Below are 22120 nucleotides of genomic sequence, written 5' to 3' on the forward strand. Positions count from 1 at the left end.
CTACTTCAGAGGGGAAGCATAGAATAGGCAGTGCTGGACAAGTCATGCTTCAATCTCCCTTCTCTACAGTAACAGCGAAGCCAACTCGATTTGCCTTTGGCTCCAGAGTGAGAAATGGCACAGACATAAGTCCACTGTGACCCATGTTAGGTTTGTCACAGGAGTAGCAAATAAAATACTGTGATTTTAGTTCATTGTGATAAAAAGCATTTTTAAGATCACAGCCTGACCTAGACTTTCATCATGGCTTGAGTTGTAGTGAACATATTCTATGCAGACCATGACATGGGCATGGGGACCTGAAAGACCACATCCCATGTGTCAAAGTGCAAAGGTGTGGCATTCTGGAGGAAAAAGGGACTCATGGAATACTTCAGTGTCATCCTTTACATGAAGGGGAGGGTCGTGAAGTGACAGACAGACCAGATCAGTGTGCAGAGGTGGCTGCAGACTGGAGCAGAGTTGTAGCAGTAAAAGCCTGAGAGGACAGGGGTGGGCTACTACCTAAGTAAGAGGAGCACGGGATGAGGAATGTGAGGCTAACTGATGCTCCTTGCTGGCCACTTGGAGATGTTAATGGGCACAGAGAAGAATCCAAGGGAGTCCTGAGGTTTGCAGGGCTTATTTTGGGCTCTGTATTTGCCTTGCATTTTCTAGCAAATAGTCTGTGATGTTTGTGCTGGTTGTTCAAGCCAAGGACTCTGTGTTGTCTTCCTCAGCAGATCAGTGGATGGTGGAGTCCTGCCTGCTGGTGCATTTTATACTCTGTTTTCTCCTCTGACACGTGACGAATGTTGGGAAAAGCCCATAGGCAGATACTTAGGTTTGAGTCTGGACTGTTCCTTGTGTTAAAAGCTTGGTCCTGACACAGATTGGGCCTGGTGAGATCTCCTTCCCTCCCCCTCCCTCCATCCCTCCTTCCCTCCTGTCCCCCTCCGTCCCTTCCCCTCCCTTGCCCTCCCTCTCTTGCTCCCTCCCTAGGTGAGCAATACTGTTCTGTCTCACACAGCTGCTTTTCCACGGGCCTTAGCATAAAGGAATAGAACAATCACAGGCTGAAGTCTTAGAGACCGTGAGGTAAAACAAAACCTCTTTCTTGCCTGTCCTAGGTGTTTGTGCAGTTCTCGTAGCTTTTCTGACACATCAGGTTCTGGAAGAGAGAGCAGTATTTGCTGCTATGTGGTTGTTCTGTACATTTTTGGGTGTAGAAGGCACAGGAGAGGGGAGTGACTCATCAGATCAATGGGATTTTGTTAATTTTCTCAGAACATTTCAGTGGCATTTACACAATTTAAACGTAACACTCACCAGACCAAGAGCATGTTAAAGAAAATCTTTAAGTGGATTCAGGCTGAGCAGAGTGTTTCACTCCCCTACAAATAGCCCTTAATTAGTTTGTGAAGGGGCTGGAGAAACTTCAGAGGTTGTAAGGCTTTCTGAAATAACGTGCAGTGTGAGAGGCCAGGGCACTGTCCGTTACCCTCTCCTGCCTCTCACCATGCACTGCCTAGGCAGCTCTTTGCTCTATACTTTCATTACCCAGCAAACAGGACTTTATTTCTTCCTTCTCAGCTTCTTTTCCACCCTACACCTACCATTTGAACAGGATTACATAAGCTTCCGTCAACCTGATCTTCGAGGAACATACCATAATGGATTCAGATTCCCTCTGCATGGTGGCCACTGGGACTGCTCCACACAGCTGGAGCAGCGTGTTTACAGTGAGGCTGGGGGAGCAGTGAGCACTTGGCTTCAGGGTACAGAGCTCAGGGGTACATTCTAGAGGTGGAGGCCAGCAAGCTTGACTTTGTTTCCCTTTATTTTCCAGTGCTGAAGATAAAACCGAGGCCTAATGCACCCCAGGCTAGTGAGCAATTTGCAGTTAACAATCCTGCAAGATGACTTTGAGAATGATTGGTCTAGGGTAACATCGTAATCTGTCTTCACCAGAGAAATGGGATTTGGCAGGTGCTCCTCTCTCTCCTCTCCTCTCCTCTCCTCTCCTCTCCTCTCCTCTCCTCTCCTCTCCTCTCCTCTCCTCTCCTCTCCTCTCCTCGTTTTTTTTTCTTTTCTTTTTCTTAACATTAGGCAGTGGGACTAGGCTGTATTTCTGCTTAGGGAGGGACACACTGTAGTGAGAGGCAGTGCCAACCACTTTAATACTCTGAAAGCCTCACACTTACAGTGTTGGGTCTAACTAAGCTTTGGGCTTATGGTCATTCATGGTCACACGATCCTACTGATCTATGTAAAACAGAATGAAGACAGATCTCGCCCTGGACTGATCAGGACCGCCAGCATTTCAATGTGTTGATAGGGCTGGAAAGGTGCCCACTACTTATGAGCACTGGCTGCTCTTTCAGACCTTTGTCTTGGTGGCTCACAATCATCTCTTAACTCTAATCCCATGAGATCTGATGCCCTCTTCTGGCCTCCTCAAGCACTGAATACATACAGTCAGGCAATACATCCATGTACACAATAATAATACTCATCAGACAAAATCTAAATAGTAATACTAATGATAATAATAATAATTAGAATCTAAAATTTTAAAAAGCATTTGAATATTTTTTAATTAAAAAATTAAATACTGGTTCTCACTATGTAGCCTTGCAATCCCAGAACTTGGGAGGCAGAGACAGATGGTGAGTTTAAGGCCAACCTGGTCTACATAGAGAGTTCTTCTAGTCTCCTCGAAGCTATATCGGAGATGCTGTTTCACTAGCTTAAACCTAGCCAGTGATCTTGTGAGTGACAGCCCAATTTATTTATTCATAAATCTGCATTGTTCCAATTATTTCTGACTTTCTGCTCAAATTGGATGCTGTTTGTCTGGTCGAGTAATACCCATCTGGGTCCCTGGCAGGACCCTGCCGTGTCCATGTGGGCAGTGTGCTCATTGGCAGGACACAGTTTGGCAGTAGGATAGGGAAGTCACATTGTAACAGATGGCCTAGGCTGGGGGTGTCCTGTGGGCAGCATGAGAACTTGAGGTGGTGCCAGGAACCCCACAACGTCCAGAATGAGGTTCCATTGCTCAGGACCGCTAGCCTGGACCTTCAGTTTCTCCTTCACTGTGCCTGTTGCTAAGGGGAACAGGTTGAAGGCCTTCCCCACTGTGTCAGCCTGTCCAAGGAAGCGGGAAAAGAGCTGTCCTGCTGCTTTACAAGGGAAGTCAACCAGCAGGCCCTTGGCTTCCTCCAAACTCATTACTGCCTCTTTGCTCCCAAGACTGTCCAATCCAACAGCCCTCCTACTACAATCTCAGCATCAGGCTCTGAGCATACAGGGCCGAGAGACCAGACCAAACCGTTATTAGTTCACAGAACTCCAATTCTTTATTCATCACAGCTTGCTCACAATGACATACAAGAAGATAGCACTGACGAGGAGTAAATATGCAGGCAGTTTGGGAGTTGGGAGTTGGGAGTTAGGGAGAAACAACTTCAAAACTGCAATAGGTACGTATGCTGGGTGTCTGCTGATTCTTATACTTGGCACAAATGCCCTGCCTGGCCCCTTCACTGCGTCAGCATCACAGATGGAGTGGTTTGGTCTTGTTTATAGGCAGGATTGCCCTACACTGGGGAAGAAAGACCAGCTTGAGTAAAAGTCCACAGTGTTTGTGATTTTGTTTGTGTTTTTAATACAGCAACCAGCTCACAGTCTCCAAGTGGAAAAACGTTCAGTAGCATTATGTGCTTGTACTACAGGCAAAAGCTTAAAATGAACATCATCACCCATGGCACCCACAGATAAGCCACCCGACATGTCAATTAATTCATCCCATCATAATAACTAAAACGAGAGAAATAAGCCCACTTCATGAAGAACAATCCCATGGCTGCTTGAACCCTCTGGCTTTGCGTTTGTGATCAGCACGTTGGAAGGTTCAGCCTTTCGCTTCTACCCTGACTGAGCTCAGATTTGTCTTCTCATGCATCTGTTTCTACAACCCAAACACATGTGTAGCGCATAATCCACGAGGAGCAGACGTAAGTGCTATGACTGGTAGATTCCCTTAGCCTGGCTTTGCAGCTTCTAGGCAGGAAGCAGATTACGAGCAAATGTGGAGGTTCACATGGACACACAGTACCCACGATCTAGGTGTGGTCTTGGTCACGCTCAGAGATTATGGAGTCATCTAGGTCATTAGGCAATGGTGGGTTTCTAGCACCATAGACTGTCTACTGACCTCATTTTTCGGTTGGAATGAAAAGGGCAGGGACTGAGTGGGGCTTCCAAAAGAACAGACCTAGCAAATTCATCTGAGTGGAAAGACACAACGTCAAAAGCCTGTTACAGGACATGTAAGATCATGAAATAACTTGCATAATGCAATACTTGTATTTTTTAACAAAAATGTAAATATTTACAAAATAAGATCCAAGGTACTTTTTTAAACATCAAGCAAAACATTCTGCAAAGAGACCGCATTGATTTTTATTTTATTTTTGATTCTGTTTTTTGTTTTGTTTTTTCATAATGAGTTCTTTTTAAACCATGTCATACACTTCCCATACTGATATCGCATGATCCATTATAATATAGGCAGGGGGATTTACTATGGGAGGGGCTTGCCATACCCGCCATTGCTTCAGCCAGACAGTTCAACCTGCAGTTCCTTGTTCCTGCGAACCTCTGCAGCATGCCTCTCCTAGAAAGAGCAAGGGCAGAGGGGTCAGTGCATGTGGTCCCAAGAACTCACAGAGCCACCGTAGCTGTTGCTGGACATGTTTGGCCTGAAATAACCCAGGGTGGTGTCTTCCTAAAGATAAGAATTCCTAAAGGGATTTTCTTTACAGGGAAAATGTGGGCCCAAGAGATATCACAGTAGAGAAGATTACAAGACATATAGTGTCTTATCTTATACGACCCCTCCCTTGCTGGTGATCAACCCTGGCGCCAAGTGCCTTGTAAATGATAAGCAAGCCTTTTTGCTATGGAACTGTAACTAATTCTGAACAACAACAACAAAAACAACAACAACACTATTTTCTTTTCAAACTATAATGAATAGGTCAAACGAAAAATGAGAAAAGATCCAAAGAAAATATTGACTATATTGACTTCTGTATAAATTCAGAGATGGGCACTAACATATAACACTGATCTTAATTTTTTTCTTTATTTTTTGGACTATTTTAAGGAATCTGTGCTTGCCCATAGGCACTTTGGGAAACTGAGATCCAGACAGGAGACAATGGCACTACTTCTAAACACCTTGTGCGTGACCTTCTGAACTTGAGTCAGCAGTGCTGGAGTGTACTCTCGGGCACATGCTGGCTTAGTCCGTCAGCAGAATCATGTTGTCAGGATACTTTGAATGCTTGCAGGTCCCAGCCTTGTGTCTCAGATGATTAAGGCTGTAAACCTGTGCTCTAAGGTCTGTTAAGGGCATCCCTTCTGTATAAAGGCTTCTCATGAGACCACAGACCGATACAGCTGCCTTCTGCATCTAAGCACTTGCAGAACCAAGCTCTTCCCTTCTATGGGGCAGTCCCATGGATCTAAAGAGGAGAAATCCTATTCTTGTCTCCTTGGCTGTGTTGACTACAAGGTCTCAACTGTGTCATTTCATTCTGTGGACATTGCATGTGATTGGTGCATATTTATTTCCATGAGGAAACTTTACTAACAAAGTTACTAACTAGTCTTGGCTGGGACATAAACTTTCTACAGAGGGTGATGATGGGGAAAAAGTGGGTCTAGTGTTTTTACTTTATTCTTCTACACTGGATGACCAAAGAAATATAACTTTGCATAAATGGCTGTTGAACTGAATTTTGAAATGCTAATTATTAGTAATACTATTTATCTTCTACTTAGAACATTTAAAAATTGCTTTTCTCCTCAGATAGCTTCTTTGATTCATTTCCCAATAATCATCAATAATCTCAATAAAGTAAATCTTATCATTAAGCTCTATCAAGGTCAAAGTGCCCATTCTTACAGGGTTCTTTATGCTATAACCTAATATTTTCCACCTATGTTTACTACAACTATAACCATATAGATTTTGATGAGATTAATTTCCTTAATTCTCACAGTATCATAGTAGAGATTCTGTTATACCCATTTCACAGAGGAAGAAACCAAGGCATAGGAAGGCTGAGAAACTTTACCAAGTTCATACAACTAGCAGGTGGTTAGATTCAACATTAGTTATATATGAATTTGAGAATGATCCAGCCTCTCACGTTTAGGGGGTAGGAATGGGAAAAAATGTCACATACCTGTCCTTCCTCCAAAGTTAAAAAAGTTGAGGAAGCAGGAAGTTGACTCTAGAGAAAGATTTTCTCTTTTTTTTCCAGTTATGTTTTTTATTAGATATTTTCTTTACTTACATTTCAAATGCTATCCTGAAAGTTCCCTATACCCTTCCCCTGCCCTGCTCCCCTACCCACCCACTTCCACTTCTTGGCCCTGAAGTATTGTAATTTAATTGGCTTAAATGAGCCTTTCACACACATTGTAGAGAAATCAAGTTGTGTTTGGAAATGTGAGGAAATTAGAACAGGTGCAGCCAATTTTCTTTTGCCCAGTTATTACGAGGCAAAACTGTATCAGTGTCCCTTTCTCACTAAGATAGCGAGCCATTAGTAAAAGCTGAGCTTGTAGAAAACTGGGAGGATGGGGACCTCTTCCCTGCACTGGAAGACAACAGAGCTTCAGAAGGAGCGGCAACTCGGCGAGAGTGAGCACTACAGCGTGCCCTGTTAGCTCATTCCCCTTCTTACTCGAATTAGTAAAGCTACAGGCTTGCCCCGGCAATCAGAGACTTCATCTGAGTTTGAGATAACTTTAAAGGGAAATTTAGATAAACCTTCTCCGTTTCTAAGAACACATTTTCAGGAAGTTTGGTTGATCTGCTATTTGGAAACTTTACAGCCACGGTGTGAAATGAACACTCCTGATGTGTTATGTGACTTTAAATGAAAATGTTGGGGAAGCTATTAATGTCACCAGCCCGTGGTCCTGGTCAGAGAATTGCTCAGTGACTAGAAAATTCCAGCTGAGAGCTGTGAACGTAGCTGTGAGTCTTTGGCTATGAAGTTTACTACAGACACTGTCTACCAAGTTCACTAAGGACAATGTCTTTGGAGTTCATAGGACATTGTCTATCCAGTTCACTAAGGATATTGTCTATAAGTTCATAAGGATAATGTCTATGAAATTCACTAAGGACAGTATCTATGAAGTTCTCTAAGGACTTTCTTCTATAGTAATGTCTACTTCATTATGGATCTCATACTTAATTTTTCAGGTATACTTAGAAATCCCAAATCTATAGTAGCTAGGCCCATGCATATCTAAATTTGTAAAAAGAATCTCTTCAATTTCTCCTGCCTCCACTCCTCAAGGGAAATGTAGTAGTATTTTGATACTGTAAACAGTACTTTTAAAAGAAGACATCTTTGAAAGATGGCTTTAGAAAAACTTCTGGTCCTCTGCAATATGTGACATACAGATTTCTTATTGAAGCCAAGAAATGTGAGGCTATTTCTTCTTCCTCCTTTATCTCTTAGTTCCTCTTTAATGGGTGTAGGTATCAAATATCATAAAAACAGTAACTAGATGACCTCTGGTAATAATCCTATTAAATCTCATTTCCTAAGTTTATTTAAATGCAAGATGATGTTGGCACTATCCGGGTCCTTTCTTCTTATTAATGGTTATGAGCAAATGGTATAAACGAAAGGTCAAAAATAAGTTGGAAGAGCCAGTAAAAATTCTGCTGTCATGCATCAAGATGCTGGTGGTCACCGGACCAAGGGAAGCATGGAATATTGCCTCTAATGCTATGGTCAGTGTTCAGTGAATGAAAAGGATTATCAAATTCAGCTCAGGACACACTTTGGTCTGGGAAAGGCTTGCACTCATCTTTAGATTCTTCTCTCTGCTTGCTTTATAATCTTCGCCAAATGCAGTAGGCTCTCTAAGGTTCTTTAGATGTGGAATGGAATAACAATATTGTTTTGGTAGACCAGCTGTTTGGATTAAATGTGATAACATATGCAAAAGTGCTTGGCCTATATTGAGTAATCAATAATGGCTGGGTATAATTCCTTCCCCTTTCATTATTTATTCATCAGACACACTCAGTAGTAACTGCTCACACCAATGGTGCTTGCAAATCAGAACAACAAGAAAACGAAGGTAAGTCAGAAGAGAAGACTGTAGGGTGACAACACATGTGACCTCATAATGATTAAAATCGATGCCTATATATTATCGAAATTGCCTCAGAGGAAAGGAATCTTGTTCTTTCAAGGGAAAATAGTTTCACTTTAAGATAAATCATATAGTATACTGCTGTTGTCACTACAGTAATGGCTGTGATGCATTTACTTGATGCTGGTTGGGTTATTAGACACAAAATTGCTCACTGTGCAGAGATCAGGTCTCTTCATTCTTAAGTTCTACACTTGTACTTGGTAGGTAAACCTGATGGTGTGAACTTTGCTGGACACTCCTTTGATTTTTGTTTTGCTGTTATGAGGTATTCAAATTTTACAAACTAGTTTACAAATTACGTGAAGAGGGACAAGCTGTAGGTTTGCATACATACATCAAAACCAGTGGCACTCCTGGATGGCTAGTGAAGGTGTGGCTAGTGAAGGTAAGGCTGGCTTAGAGTGATATCAGCATATTGTGTCCCTGGCAACTGCACTGGGATTTTTCCAGGGCCTATAATACGAAGTGAAGGCTAGGAGCTCCCCAGACAGGACTTGTCCACTGAGAAAGAGGAGAAGGGACAATGACAAAGGGAACATGGTTGTCCTAGATCTCAGTGAAGAGCCAAGGTCTGACTTGAGATGTTGGGAGAGACAGGATGTTGCTCTGAAGAGCAAGGGCCACACCTGTTTATATGTTTTAAAAAGTTAATTCCAAGTTGGCTCTTCTGGTTTCTGCCCAAATCTCACATCTTTGAGGGCCTCCATGTTTTAATTTCTGTGTTGGAGCCAAGAACATTTTTTGGGCAGAGATCTCAAAAAAACCTAGGAAGAACACATCTCACCTAAAAGACCTCTGGGAAATAGTATTTTAAAAAGACTGTGGCTGGGTAATGTGGTGCATGCCTGCAATCTGAACTCTGAGTCTGAGGCAGGAGGACTATGAGTTTGAGTGTCAACTCTCAGTACTTAGAAGACAATGGCAGTATCTCTCGAACCCTCAAGGGCAGGCAGGGAGGTGAGATGTATAGCTGCATCTTTTCAGAGTTCCTATTCTTCAAGCCTAATCCAATTTCTGGAAATGGACAAAGCAAAACCATGAACAGCTACAATGTGCAGTTTTTCAAAGGCAATCTTTGGGGACATGGAATGTCAGTGTATGTGTGTGTGTGCGCATGCGTGCACGCATGTGTGCGCACATGTGTCACATGCACACATATACAGAGGGTTAATAAGGAAGGCCTGAGGACTCCAGAACGTGATGAAATAATAATCCCTCTGCTGTTCTTGCCATGCTTCTGATTTCCCTGTAGATTGTGTTACATGGAGAAAATGGACTTATGATCAACATATATTTTAAATTTAGTTTTTGTATTAAATATATATTACTTTAAAGAAATAATGCTTGTTAATTTTATATTAAGATCAAGTAAAGCATCAAAAAATATAACAAGGTACATATTAAATATGTACGGTTACTTTTTCCAACACAACGGTTTGTACCGATGTCCTGCGCATTTGAAATCAGCCTTCCTGAGTCATGTGGTGGAGTGTTTGACAAGGGCTCCAGTGCTCATATAGGGTTCCTTTACTGCACTACAGGGCCAGGCCACAGGGCGCTGAGCAACCTGAGGCTGGCTGTCCTGCCGTGGTCCCCAGCCCAACCATGGCTCCCCAAGCTGTGCTGCACAGGAATGTCCCCTGCTTCGCCCTCTGCTGCTCTTACCTTTTCCTGCAGACGTTCAATGATAGCAGCTAGATTAGCCTCACGGTTTTCCTTAATCTGTTCCATTTTCAGGATCAGCTTCTCCTCTGCCATCTTGCTGAAGTTGTTGTTCTCCTCCAGCGCCTTCTGGAGCACCTCTCGCTCATGCTCCCTCTTCTCTGCCAACTGCTTCAGCACCTGAGCCTCTTGAGACTGGGGAGGAAACACATCATTTCATCCTTTACACATCGCCGGATGCCACTTACTCAGTGCTGGACCAGATGCTGCAGCTGTGAGCAGCACTGTCCACCCTGTGCATTCTGGAGACCTCAGCGCTTCCATCAGAATATGTTGGTGGGACACGGCTCACTGAATTGATCACTGTGGAGGTTTTGGACAGAGCGTCTTAGGAATATTAGCTCTCATAGAGGAACCATTCTGTAGATTATCTGGCCAGTCTTTCCTTTCCTTTTTTAAAAAATAAGATGCTGCTAAGAATTTATGCAACATGCAGTGTTAGAATGAACCAGCTGACCATAGCTTTCTGTGGGAGCCTGAAGAAGGCGGGAATCGGAGCCTGGGTTTTCTTTCTCTTCTGCCCTTTGTCCTGCCCTAACATTTCTGACTAAGTGTAGGGTGGGCCCTATAGGAACTGCTCAACTGTTTTTCATCAAATTCACCTTTTCTTGTTTTAGACACCTGTCCTCCTTTTGTCCCAGGTGCTGGAGATGTAGCTCTGTGGTAAGGGGCACTTGCTGCTCCTGAAGGGGACTGAGGTTTGATACCCAGCACCCACATGGCAGCATACAATTGTCTTCAACTGCAGTTCAGGAAATCCATTGAAGTCCTCTGGCTCCTTGGATGCCAGGCATGCATACATGTACAGACAGACATGCAGACAAAGCACCCCACACATAAAATACATTCTCTGTAGAGAATTGAAAACACTTATACAAATTTAATGACCTCTTGGCCAAAAAAGAAGAAAGCCTTGGTTGTTGCTGCCACTCCTCACTGTGGTCCTTCAGGAGTGAGAACAGACACATTGTAGTTAGCTTGTGCATGCTCTCTCTTCTTATCCTCAGTAAGATGTATGGCTCTCTTCAAGTGTCATCACTAGGGGCTTGATAATGGTAGAGATTATAGTATCTACCTGCTGAGAACCATTTCCAAAGTTCTTTAGTGGGGCCAAGGAATCTATACTTTTTATTAGTCTACTATTGCTGGTAGGCCACAGTCTACTAAACTCTCTCTCTCTCTCTCTCTCTCTCTCTCTCTCTCTCTCTCTCTCTCTCTCTCTCTCTTCCCCCCACCCCATCTGCCCAAGCTCAAGTACACATGCCCTCCCTCTGCAGGTGTCTGTTGAGGTTAGAGATTACTGTTGAAATGTAACCCAACACTGTTTCTCTGTTTTATTTACTCATTTATTTTCGAGATGTGCTCTCTTGTTGAACCCAGAGATTGCCACTTTGTAGACTCGCTGGCCAGTGAACCGCAGGAACCACCCATTTGTCTCTGACCTCAGAGCAATGAGGTGATCAACAAGTGCCTAAATATTTGCATGGATGCTGGGTATTTGAACTCAAGTATTCAGACTTGTGCAATAAGCATCCTACTCACTGGGTAATCTTCCCAGCCACGGAACTCAACATTTAAACTCCTCATTCTTCACTAGAACACAGCTCAGGATTCTGGAGCTCTCTCTCCATAACTCTGCTAGTGCTGAAAGTCAGTCTTAGTGCCTATTTACTGCGGCTTGCTGACAAGCTCCTTCTGCTTATAACAGCTCTGGTGTCATTCCTTGGAGAAAAATCAATTCTTTCCTGAAAATGGCTTATTCTTGCTCTTGTACTACCCAGGAAGAGACTGGTTTTGAGTCCAGTATTTATGTCAGTGCACAAATAAGCAATAAGTGCAGAAAATTCTACAAAGACTTGACATAAATTAAGTGAGAAGTTGAACAGTGTCAGCACATGATCTAAATAAGTAGAAGCATGCTTCTACCTTCACCTGGAATAAAGCGCTCACTGTGTGCTCAGTGTTCCTACTGTGTGTTGTGGCAGATTAGAAGGAAGGTGGTGGGTTGTGTGAGTTTGCTGGATGGAAACTGGTAAAGGCTGCTGCATAGGAATTGCTCAATGGTGAGTGCTTGGCCTCAAGGACCTGGCTGAGAGCACGTTTCTGACCCAGAGTCTCTGAGGATGGAAATGGAGCCTTGGGCAAGATAGTGGCCAGCTGATAGGCTATAGAAGGAAGTTAAGGGAGACAGAGTCATTCACAGGTGGCATCCCGGGAGATGTCACTCTAGCTCACAGTTTGAGAAACTGCGGCACATTGCTGGTGGACACCTCTCGTGAACATTCTCATAAAGAACTGAGCACCACTGTAATGACTCTGTGAGAAGCCCATGAGGCACAGAGACAAGACAGGGAGAGGAGTTATTGGACCACTGTACTGACTCTGTGAGAAGCTCATGAAAGCACAGAGACGAGACAGGGAGAGGAGTTATTGTCCATGCAGGGACGCTTGAACATTTTGCAAATAGGTTAATTAGTATCTCTTACACCACTGAGTCTAAGGGTTTAATTACCGCACAAATGAATTGAATGATAAATCTGAGTTAATTGGTCTATAAAACTCACTTTCCTTTACATACACGTAAGAGATTTAAGACTACACTTTAGATACACTGGTTCTCCATGGCTTTTGAAATACACATTCTCGTGCCCCTTCATCTTTCCCCCACTCATCATTTGGGGCATATTACTCAATACTCAGAACTATTCATCAAACACCAAGTCTCTTAGTTCCAAGATGCCTTTCCACAAGTAGGCTGGATGCGGCCTCTGTGAGCTTCCGGCTTTCTGCTAATGCTGACAGAGCATCATTGACCTGGTGAAGGCACAGAAGTACGCTGAAACATGACAGTAAAGTGTAGCTGTGTGAAACCGCATGAAGCACTCACGACATGCTGAAAAGCCAGGAACACAGAAAGAGACACAGAAGAAACTCATCCTATGCCTCAGATAGGTTTGCTGTGATTCCCTTACAGAAACAGTCTGAATGATCTTCCCTGCCAAGAAGACCACCAATAGGAAGATTTTATGACCATGAAGCACACAGGCTTCCTAAATACTAAACTGTGACTATATAAAAACTACCCTTTTTCCCCTATATTCCATTTCAAGTGCCATTTACAAGTTATGATGCCAGCTGCTGATGACAATTCCCAAAAGAATACAAACTTGTATGACCATCCAAATAGACTGATTGGAGGAATGTCAGTATGAAACATTGGAGTATTGCAAAGCCAGAACCTAATTAAAAGTTATCTCAGGCTTTTTTGGGCCTTTGAACAGTTATTATCCTTCGTTGTGTGTGACCTAATATCCTAAGAGAGCTTAAAAACCTTTGAGATACAGTAATCTAACAAACCACTAGGTTTCACCAAGGCCAAAGCCTCACCCGGCGGTGAGGCCTATAACAGTTTTCTCTGCTTTTCTGTGACCTGCCTATTGTGTTTCCACCAGTATATCTGAAGAGTGTCTTGGTTTATGATTCCTTTTGTTCTGCTAATATAAATCATAAGGAAACTGTTACCATATTTTGACCTGGTTTCAAAAGAAACCAGAACTATGTACTCAGCCATAGTTGCTCATAGTTGACTCAAAACCCTCACTATTTCCACTTTTCAGGGAGATTTATACTTTTGTGTGGCTACAACATGACACTGGGAAAGAAGATCATGTATGTAGAGTTATTGTAGGAAGTAGGCTGAGCTCCAGCCTCTCGAGAAGGTGGGTGACTGTGTAAACTGCACCCAGTTCTGACCCTACAGAGGTCATGGCTTGACAAATGCACAACTTCTTAAGGGGAAGGAATGAGAGTGGCCATGCTAAAGCTTTAGAGGTACAGATGGAGACGCTGAGGTGACCAGGTTTGGATGCTAATGAGTCCCTTTCACAGTGTTTCATTTAGAGCAGGGACTCACTTCTCTTTCAGAGAAAGAGAGGTTCATAGGTCATTAGAACTCATTGTGCAGTGATGTTAATACAAGGATTAAGTGGGGAGCCTTTCAATTCAATTGATTTTAGTATATAGTTTTATCAAGCTTGTATGTATCATTAAATTTATACCATTTTTCATAATATTAATGTTTTAAGCCAGTTTTAGTTGGCCTAACCTACTTAGACATCTATTATTCATCAACTTGTTTATTATCTGCATTATGGTAAAGACTAATTTATATTTCAAATATTTATAAAGTGTACTAAGTGACAGAACTGCTTTCCTTTGTAAAACCATTTGCTGGACCTTAATCCTTGCAGAGCTGGGTGCATTTTAAGCCAGGAATAGCCAACCCCTTATGCTGCTCCTCATCTCTCTGCAGAGGGTAATGTCCCCATTGTGTGACACAGGACATTTTACTAGTCCTTTGTATAGGTGAGTGTTCTGGTTCATTTTTATCAGCTTGGGAAGAGGAGATCTCCATTGAAGAATTTCCCCTACTAGATTGGCTGTGAGCATCTTTGTGGGCCTTTTCCTGACTAGTGACTCATGTAGAAGGGCCCAGACCACTGTTGTGGCACCACCTTGGGGCAGATGGGCCTGGGCTGTATAAGGAAGCTTGGGTAAGAGAAGACAGAGTTTAGATGGCTTGCCCAAAGACATCAGTTACTAGGTGGAGAGATAGGTTCAGCTGCAGACATTCTAATAATCATGTGTTCTTGGATGATTTGAAAGACACCTTTAAACTCCGTAGTCTGCAGATAATGAGACCACAGGCTGCCTGCAGTGGGTCATGAAGAAAAGAGAAGCCATTAGTCATGAGGATGGCACAGCAGAGTGTTAGAGGCACATACTGGGGATGTGCGCAGGCGCACTGGGGACGTGTGCAAGCCTCATTCTGAAGCTTCTTGCTGTGCGGATGATGAATGAATGGGCATCACGCCTGGCTGGCCAAAGTGTCGATGTCATTTCCCAAATGTGGTCAGTTGCAGTAGGAAGAGTTTAATTTCAAAAAAATAGACACTGATTACCAGAGGTACTTTATTTAATAAAGGAGACGAAGTAAGAAAAAGTTACACTCTTTTTAGAATAGGCGTTTTTTATCAGCGTTTTTATAGAGCATTAGTTCTGGCTGGGGGGAGTCTGCAAAGTGCCAGGCTCACCTCCAGATGGTCAGTGCTGTGGCAGTGTGCACAAGTGGCCGAGGGATGCTGGGAAATTGCCACGATATCTAATTCACAGCACATCTGATCCCCCGTGGACATACTTGTTCAGCAGCCTTCCAGCCCTGACTTCAGAGAGCCCTGTCTGCACAACTTGGGACCCCAGGTCACCGAGGGCTTTTGGATTCCCAGCGACAGGCTCTAAATACCCTAATAAATGGGTTTGTGTTTACAATGTCCTAACAAAAATCACATGTTACACCTCTGCCCAAGTCTACCTCTGTGCTTACTTGGAATTAGGATTATGGCAGTTTAGGGAGAAAATGCTTACGACCTTAAGATAATTAGGGATATTGATTAGCAGTAACAACTGACTTTGTTTATAACAATAGCAAAATATTAACACACATGTAAATGTTGTGTGATTTCTGGGCAGAAGCTTTAAAAGTTTGTAAGATATGGGAGAGGAAATAGGCCCAGGGCATTGAGACGTGTGACTATGGCTGGATCCTATTTCAGCACCTTTTTAAAATTTTTATTTATTTTTAAGATCTAGAAGCATTTATTCTATGCGAATTTTTTTTTTTACTATCTCTTTATGGCTTACATAATAGAGTCTGGCCTAGTGTTCCTCCCCACTCGCCTATCCACTAGTTTGAAACCACAGCCTTCAAAACACATGCTTTATGTTTGCTTCTGAGTCTCTTTAGTTCTGAAGCCATTTTTTTGTTTGTTTGTTTTTGTTTGTTTGTTTGATTTTTTTTTAGTCTATCACAATCTCCCGTCTTCCCTATCTAACACCACTTTTTCTAGTTTGCCTTTTTTGTTTGTTTGTGTGTTGTTTTCCAGATAGGGGTTCTCTATGTAGTTCTGGCTGTCCTGGAACTTTCTTTGTACACCAGGCTGGCTTCAAACTCACAGAGATCCTCCTGTCTCTGTCTCCTGAGTGCTGGGATTCAAGGTGTGCGGTGCCACCGCCGCCACCACCACCTGGCTCTAATTTACCCCTTTAAAAATAGAATTTTCTTCAAAACTATGCACTGGTTCACACTAGGAACTGATGAGGGTTTTTTTTTCCCCCCTCTGTTGTCCGTTCCTTGAACTCAAAGCCGAGGTCCTTTAAAGCTGTGCTGCTGTACCCGCGGTTCCCCTCGCCTCCCGTGCTCACTGCTCTTGCTTCCCTGGCCTTCGTGATGTTTTTCAAACGCCCCAGAACCTTCTGACTCCAGGGCCTCTGCACCTGCCACTCTTACTACTCGACCACTCTACCCTTGTGATTTGTTCCCGCGCTCATGCCTGATTTTGTGTTATATGCTACGGTCTGTCCCTTAGCGAGAGGAAGTCTCTTTAACTGATTTCCTAGAGCTAGCGTTAGGGTGAGTGGCAGGTCCTAGATAAAATCTGTCAATTGTGTGATTTCAATTTCAGCAGATGTTGCTTGGAAACTTACTGCCTATAATTTTTCTTTGGGATGGTAGTATGGAATACACTGTTAATATAGCTTACATATTGTTTCCTTAACATGGGAATTTTAATTTTTTACATTTTAATTTTCTTGTTCACTTAAAAGTAAAATTTGTAGCAATATAGTATACTGTTAACACACATATCTACTTTCATGAAGTCTAATGGAGGAGATGGTTAAATAAGTAGTAATGCAAATAATTATATTCTTACTAATCATGCCAAGTTCTTGGAAAGGAGAGCTGGGAACTGTTGGTACAGCAGAGCCCGTCAGAGAGCTCAGGCCTGTTAAGTCACAGGAACGGGATGTGAACAGAGACTACAAGAAGCCAGGAAGAGAGTGTGGGGCCATAGGTCCTAAATGTGTCCTGTGCTGGCCCTGATAACACAATGAGGAAATCACAGCAAGTGACAATCTTTATTTTCCAAACTCCTATGCAGAGGTAACTTCTATAGATATATTTCAAAATGTTGAATCTCAGTAATTATTAGGAATCAACTAAAAAAGCAGATGTTAAGTTTTTCCATTCCTTATAGAAGTTGTTTGATCTACTAGCCCATGGGGCTGTTCACTTGAGTGGCTACTGGCCACAGAGGGGCCGTATGGACTGAAAGTCACCAGAGGGGTAAGCCACGTTGTATACTTAGAGCAGTCTGAGCAGCTGAATGTGGGTGACCTGCATGCCCTTGCCGGATAGTCTCTGGATGTATCACTTGCTGAAGACTGTTTAAGGAGAATGAACAGGTTTTTCACATGAGTGCTAATTAAGTCAGTGCAATGCAACAGAAAAACAAAATCAATGGCTGAATGTTTAAGTTAGTACTTTCTCTTAATTAGATGTCCTTTCTCCTAATTAAAACTCTACTACCAGAACATAATCCATAAGGTGATTTCTCCACTGAAAAATTTACAAATTGCACAATAAATTTAATGAGATACACCATTTAAAAAAAGTTCCAAAATATATTTTTTCTGAGTATCAAAATATTGGCTGATTCTTTTGGTCAGTGTCCATTAGCTACACAGTCAATTTCTAGTTTGATTTAATTGTTTAAATAATTGTTAATAGTTTACTGCTGTCAGGATGTAGGAGTTTTACAAGAACTATTAATTACTTGCCTCAGGGAATTTTATAAGTTTTATAAATTAACACCCAGTTAATTTTTATTATCTCTGTGTTCTTTTTTCTTTGGCCATTTTCTGTTAATTAGGTACAGTAGCTGGAAATGCCGTCAGTGTCCTAATCCTTGAAGCTGAACTCTGCTTTCTGAATTTTAATTTTGGACCAGACACTGATTTTATATTTTAAGTGCTCTCTCTCTCTCTCTCTCTCTCTCTCTCTCTCTCTCTCTCTCTCTGTGTGTGTGTGTGCTCCTTGTGTAGAGCTTCCAGATCTGTGCTGTGCCCATTATATAGAAGGTGCCTCTGCCTAGTGAGTAAGAACTTAAATTGCGCAGGGTGCAATAGGCACTGCAGGGCTTTAGACGAGATAGTTGGTTATGTCTATAAGTAAGACCACAAGAAGCAATGGCAAAGTTAACTTATTACCTGGGTTAATAGCCTACTTTCTCCATCTTAAATCTGAATTTATAACAATATTAATAGATTATAGTGTTTAATATATTGATAGATTTTTTGTAGACAGCATTGAGTTTCATTAATGTAATAAATATAATTCATATTTATATAATTCATATGATAAATGATATAATTTATATAATTTACATAATTGAACTGTGTGTGTGTTCAGAATACCCATAGTGACCTCATGAGTCTAAAATACATCATGATAAAGCAAATGGAAAATACAGTTCAAAGATGCTTTATATCAAAGATATAAAAGATGACCGGAAAATACAGCCCATTGGAGAAGGTACATCTAGACAGAACATCTTTAATTCACAGATTTGCCAGCATATCTTACTGCTCTCAAATTTTTCAAAATATTTATTTTTAATTGTATGTGTGTGTGGTGGGGGTGGGGATCGGGAGTGGTATGTGCACTTGGGAGTGTATGTGCACTTGAGAGTGGTCTGTGCATTTGGGAGTGTAGCTTCCTGTAGAAGCCAGAGGTGAGAGTCCCTTGAAATGGATGCTTGGAATGGAACTTGGGAAGAGCTCTTTACTGGGCTTTCCAGCCTCTGCCCTCCAGTCTTAATGTCCATAGTTTTTTTTTTTTTTAGTATCCTACTGTAGAGAATTGAAAGGGTTCAGATAGTGCAGGCTCACTCAGGTACCATTGTCTCTTGGAATCTCTGATTGAACCTCTCTCTCTCTCTCTCTCTCTCTCTCTCTCTCTCTCTCTTTCTCTCTCTCTCCCCCACCCCCATGTGTGTGTGTGTGTGTGTGTGTATCTGTGAAAAAGAAAGGAAGGGAGCAGAGGGGAGGAAGAAAAGAGAGACTTTAAAAATCTGTGACTTTGAGGCCACCTGGTCTACAGAGCAAGTTCCAGGACAGCCTATACTACACAGAGGAACCCTGTCTCAAGAAAACAAAAGAAGCCAAACCAAACCAAATTAAACCAAACCAAACCAGACCAGACCAGACCAGACCAGACCAGACCAAACCAGCCAAACCAGACCAAACAAAATAAGAACAAGAACAGCAACAAGAACTACGACGACAACAACCCCCATGGAGAAAGTTACCTTTCTTCGCTCCTCTGCAGCCTCCAGCTTTTTCTGAATCTCCTCCAGAGACAGATCTTTCTTCTTTGGAGAAGCTAGAGTTCGTGGAGCTTCTGAGATGGGAGATGGTGGCTTCAAGATCAACTCGAAAGCCTGGCCAGAGGCCCGCTTGTTGATCTGCTTCACCTCCATGTCTGTGGAAGGAACAGCCGAGAGTGTTAAGTCAGCAGCTGAATCATGCAACTGCTTTAATGTCATGTAGTCCAGCAACTGCATAAATGCTTTTGATCATAAATGTAGGAAATTGTCATTTGCAGCTATGTAGATAAACCTGGAGTGCATTGTAGTGAGAGAAAGTCAGAAACAGAAAGACAAAATTCCTGTCCTCATAAGGGCAGAGTGTAATATGTCTGCCAAGGCTGATGGATTCTGGGCAGATGCTGGCTAGATAGTACAAAACTTTATCTAGGCAATTAAAATATGTTCATGAGTCTCCTAGTTTGCTTTCTGTCACTGTGACAAAACACCATGACAAAAAACAACTTGGGAGGAAAGGATGCATTTGGTTTACACTTCCAGGACACAATCCATCACTGAGGGAAGCCAGGGCTCAGACTTCAGCAGAAACCTGGAGGCTGAGAGTGAAGCAGAGCCTATGGAGGCACGTTGCTTCCCTGCCTCCTTTCTGTGCTTTGCCCAGCTTGCTTTCACATACAATTCAAGATTAAGGGTAGCACCACCTACCGTTGGCTGGACCCTCCCACATCAGTCAGGAAAATGCCCGTAGACGTGTGCACATGCCGTGTGGTGGGGTCAATCTCCAACAGAGGCTCCTTCTCCCCAAGTGACTGTGGATTGTGTCAAGCTGACCAAACATCCAACCAGTGCAATGTGATTTATAGTGATGATATATTGTGTTATGCTTATGTTTAAAAATTATTAGAATATGCTCATTGTACAAAATGTTGGATGTGGATATGAAAATTTCCAACTTTCCTATCTAGTGCTTTGTTTGTGTTCACACTCCATTTCCCTCCTTTGACTTTCTCTACCTCCTTCCTCCTAGTCTCCTTCTTCCCAAATGTTCCTCCTCCTTCTATATTCACATCATGTGTGTATGTGTGTGTGTGTATATATATATATATATATATATATATATCCATGCGAAAGAAGATGAGACATGTGTCTCTTTGAATCTGATTTGCCATGTTAATAAAGTGATCTTCAGTTCCATCAATTCTTGCAAATGACAATTTTTTAATGTAAATGAAAACTCCATTTTATCAGTAGTCTACACATTTTTAATCTACTTTCTCTGATTGGATTCTTGCCACAAATACATGATAACACATGAAGTAAGCATATGTTAGATAACTTGATTTAGCCATTATCAATGTATATTGTATTGTTTATCCTTATGGTCTGTAGATGATAAACATAAGCCAATGATAAACATAGCTAGTGATTTTCTGTTTATTGTTTAATTGACAATTAAAATTGAATGTGTCTACAGTATGCATGTTTTGAAATACAATATACATTGATAATGGCTCTCTAAGTTAACTTTGAACTTGCAACCCTCTTGCTTTCAGACTTCTGAGTGCTGGAATTTTAAGTCTGAACCAACATGGGCAGTATTGCTATTTTCTTCTTAATCCCTCTTTGCTTGTGACCTCAGTCACAACTTTATGAATTTGATTATTCTTATCAGCTTGCTTATATTTACCCACAAAATGTGAGACTCTACCAAGACAAACAGCGATGGTGGTAGATTTTCTCTTCCTTTAGTGGTCTAGGTAGAAAAATAACTTCATGCAGATTAGAATGTAGTGTAGTGTGTCTCATCATTTGAAAAGAAAAACTGTAGACATTCTGTGGATTGACGTGCTGATGAAGATGCTCATAACAAGCCTGCATGCTTCTTACAAGACATTTATGTGCTGTTAATCAGCACCAACTTCAGACTGTTGTGAGCAATAGGTCATCAGTAAGACCTAATGGCTAGACACAAATTACCAACCCTGAGATCTAGAGAACACTCATCTAGTTACATTCGGAGCTGTGAAAGGGAAGCACATATATCCAGCTTCTGCAGATTATGTAGCTAGAAGTGTCCGTGCTGCAGGGGACTCACCGTCATAGGTGTAGATGTTGATGTTGCGCGGCTCCGGGTAGAAGCAGGAGCAGATCAGTGACAGCATAGACAGCTCCTTCATTTTTTCCTTGTAGGCTGAAAGGGAAGATTCAAGATTAGGGTGCTTTTGTTTTTCACAATTTCCTCTTTAATGCCTATGCAAATTCGAACAATAATTATAGCATTTTGCAGAAGGCAGGCTGCTTGGCTTGCTTTTCCAATGAATGAGAGACATATTCATGCCTGCAGGGGGACAGGAACTGCATTGGTTAAGTAAAAAGTGAAAGTGAGTTAGATTAAAGCAAAAAGGCCTTGAGATCCAGTAGGAAGAAAGAGGAAAACAGGGAAAACAGTGATAAAGGAAATGGAGGACATGAGCAGAAGTATGCGCATGCGCATTCTAATTACTGTCCCTATGAGTCCTGAGAAGTCTGCACATCAGTTCGAGGCCAGCCTGGTCTACAGAGTGAGTTCCAGGACAGCCAGGGCTACACAGAGAAATCCTGTCTCGGAAAAAAACCCAAACAAACAAACAAAACCAACCAAACAAAAAAGATTCTCAGGAGTACATGGTAGTACATCCCAGACATTGGATGGTTGAAGATTGATTTTTGCTTTTGATTGTGACTGTGTCCTGATATTTTCCCTCTTGAAGGAAGAAACTATTTTAGTAGAGCCCACAGTTAAGAGACTTTTAATTGTAAAAAGACCTTGGATTTTAAAAGAGATCAATATTTTAAAGAGATTGAAATTTTAAACATTTAAAGTTATTTAGATCTTGGGGATGAATAAGAATGTAAGGGTTGAGGCTTAATAGTGATGTGTTTGTGTGTCAAGT

At 42.0% G+C, this 22120-nt stretch overlaps 1 protein-coding gene across 1 annotated transcript in view; it reads right to left on the reverse strand.

Moving 5' to 3' along the window:
* Positions 1-3625: 3625 nt before the first annotated feature.
* The window catches only part of Stmn2 (stathmin 2), a 47933-nt gene continuing 29438 nt past the window's right edge, over positions 3626-22120 (reverse strand). Inside the window, exons 2-5 of the mRNA XM_021158507.3 lie at positions 21283-21378; positions 19170-19342; positions 9907-10098; positions 3626-4660 (exon numbers count right to left, since the gene is read on the reverse strand). Coding sequence (XP_021014166.1) covers positions 4601-4660; positions 9907-10098; positions 19170-19342; positions 21283-21378 — 521 coding nt within the window. The 3' untranslated portion in view covers positions 3626-4600. The remainder of the gene's footprint in view (positions 4661-9906; positions 10099-19169; positions 19343-21282; positions 21379-22120) is intronic.

Source organism: Mus caroli, unplaced genomic scaffold (genome assembly GCF_978045245.1).
Source record: "Mus caroli unplaced genomic scaffold, Mus_caroli_1 scaffold_3, whole genome shotgun sequence".
Classification (NCBI taxonomy): Eukaryota; Metazoa; Chordata; class Mammalia; order Rodentia; family Muridae; genus Mus; species Mus caroli.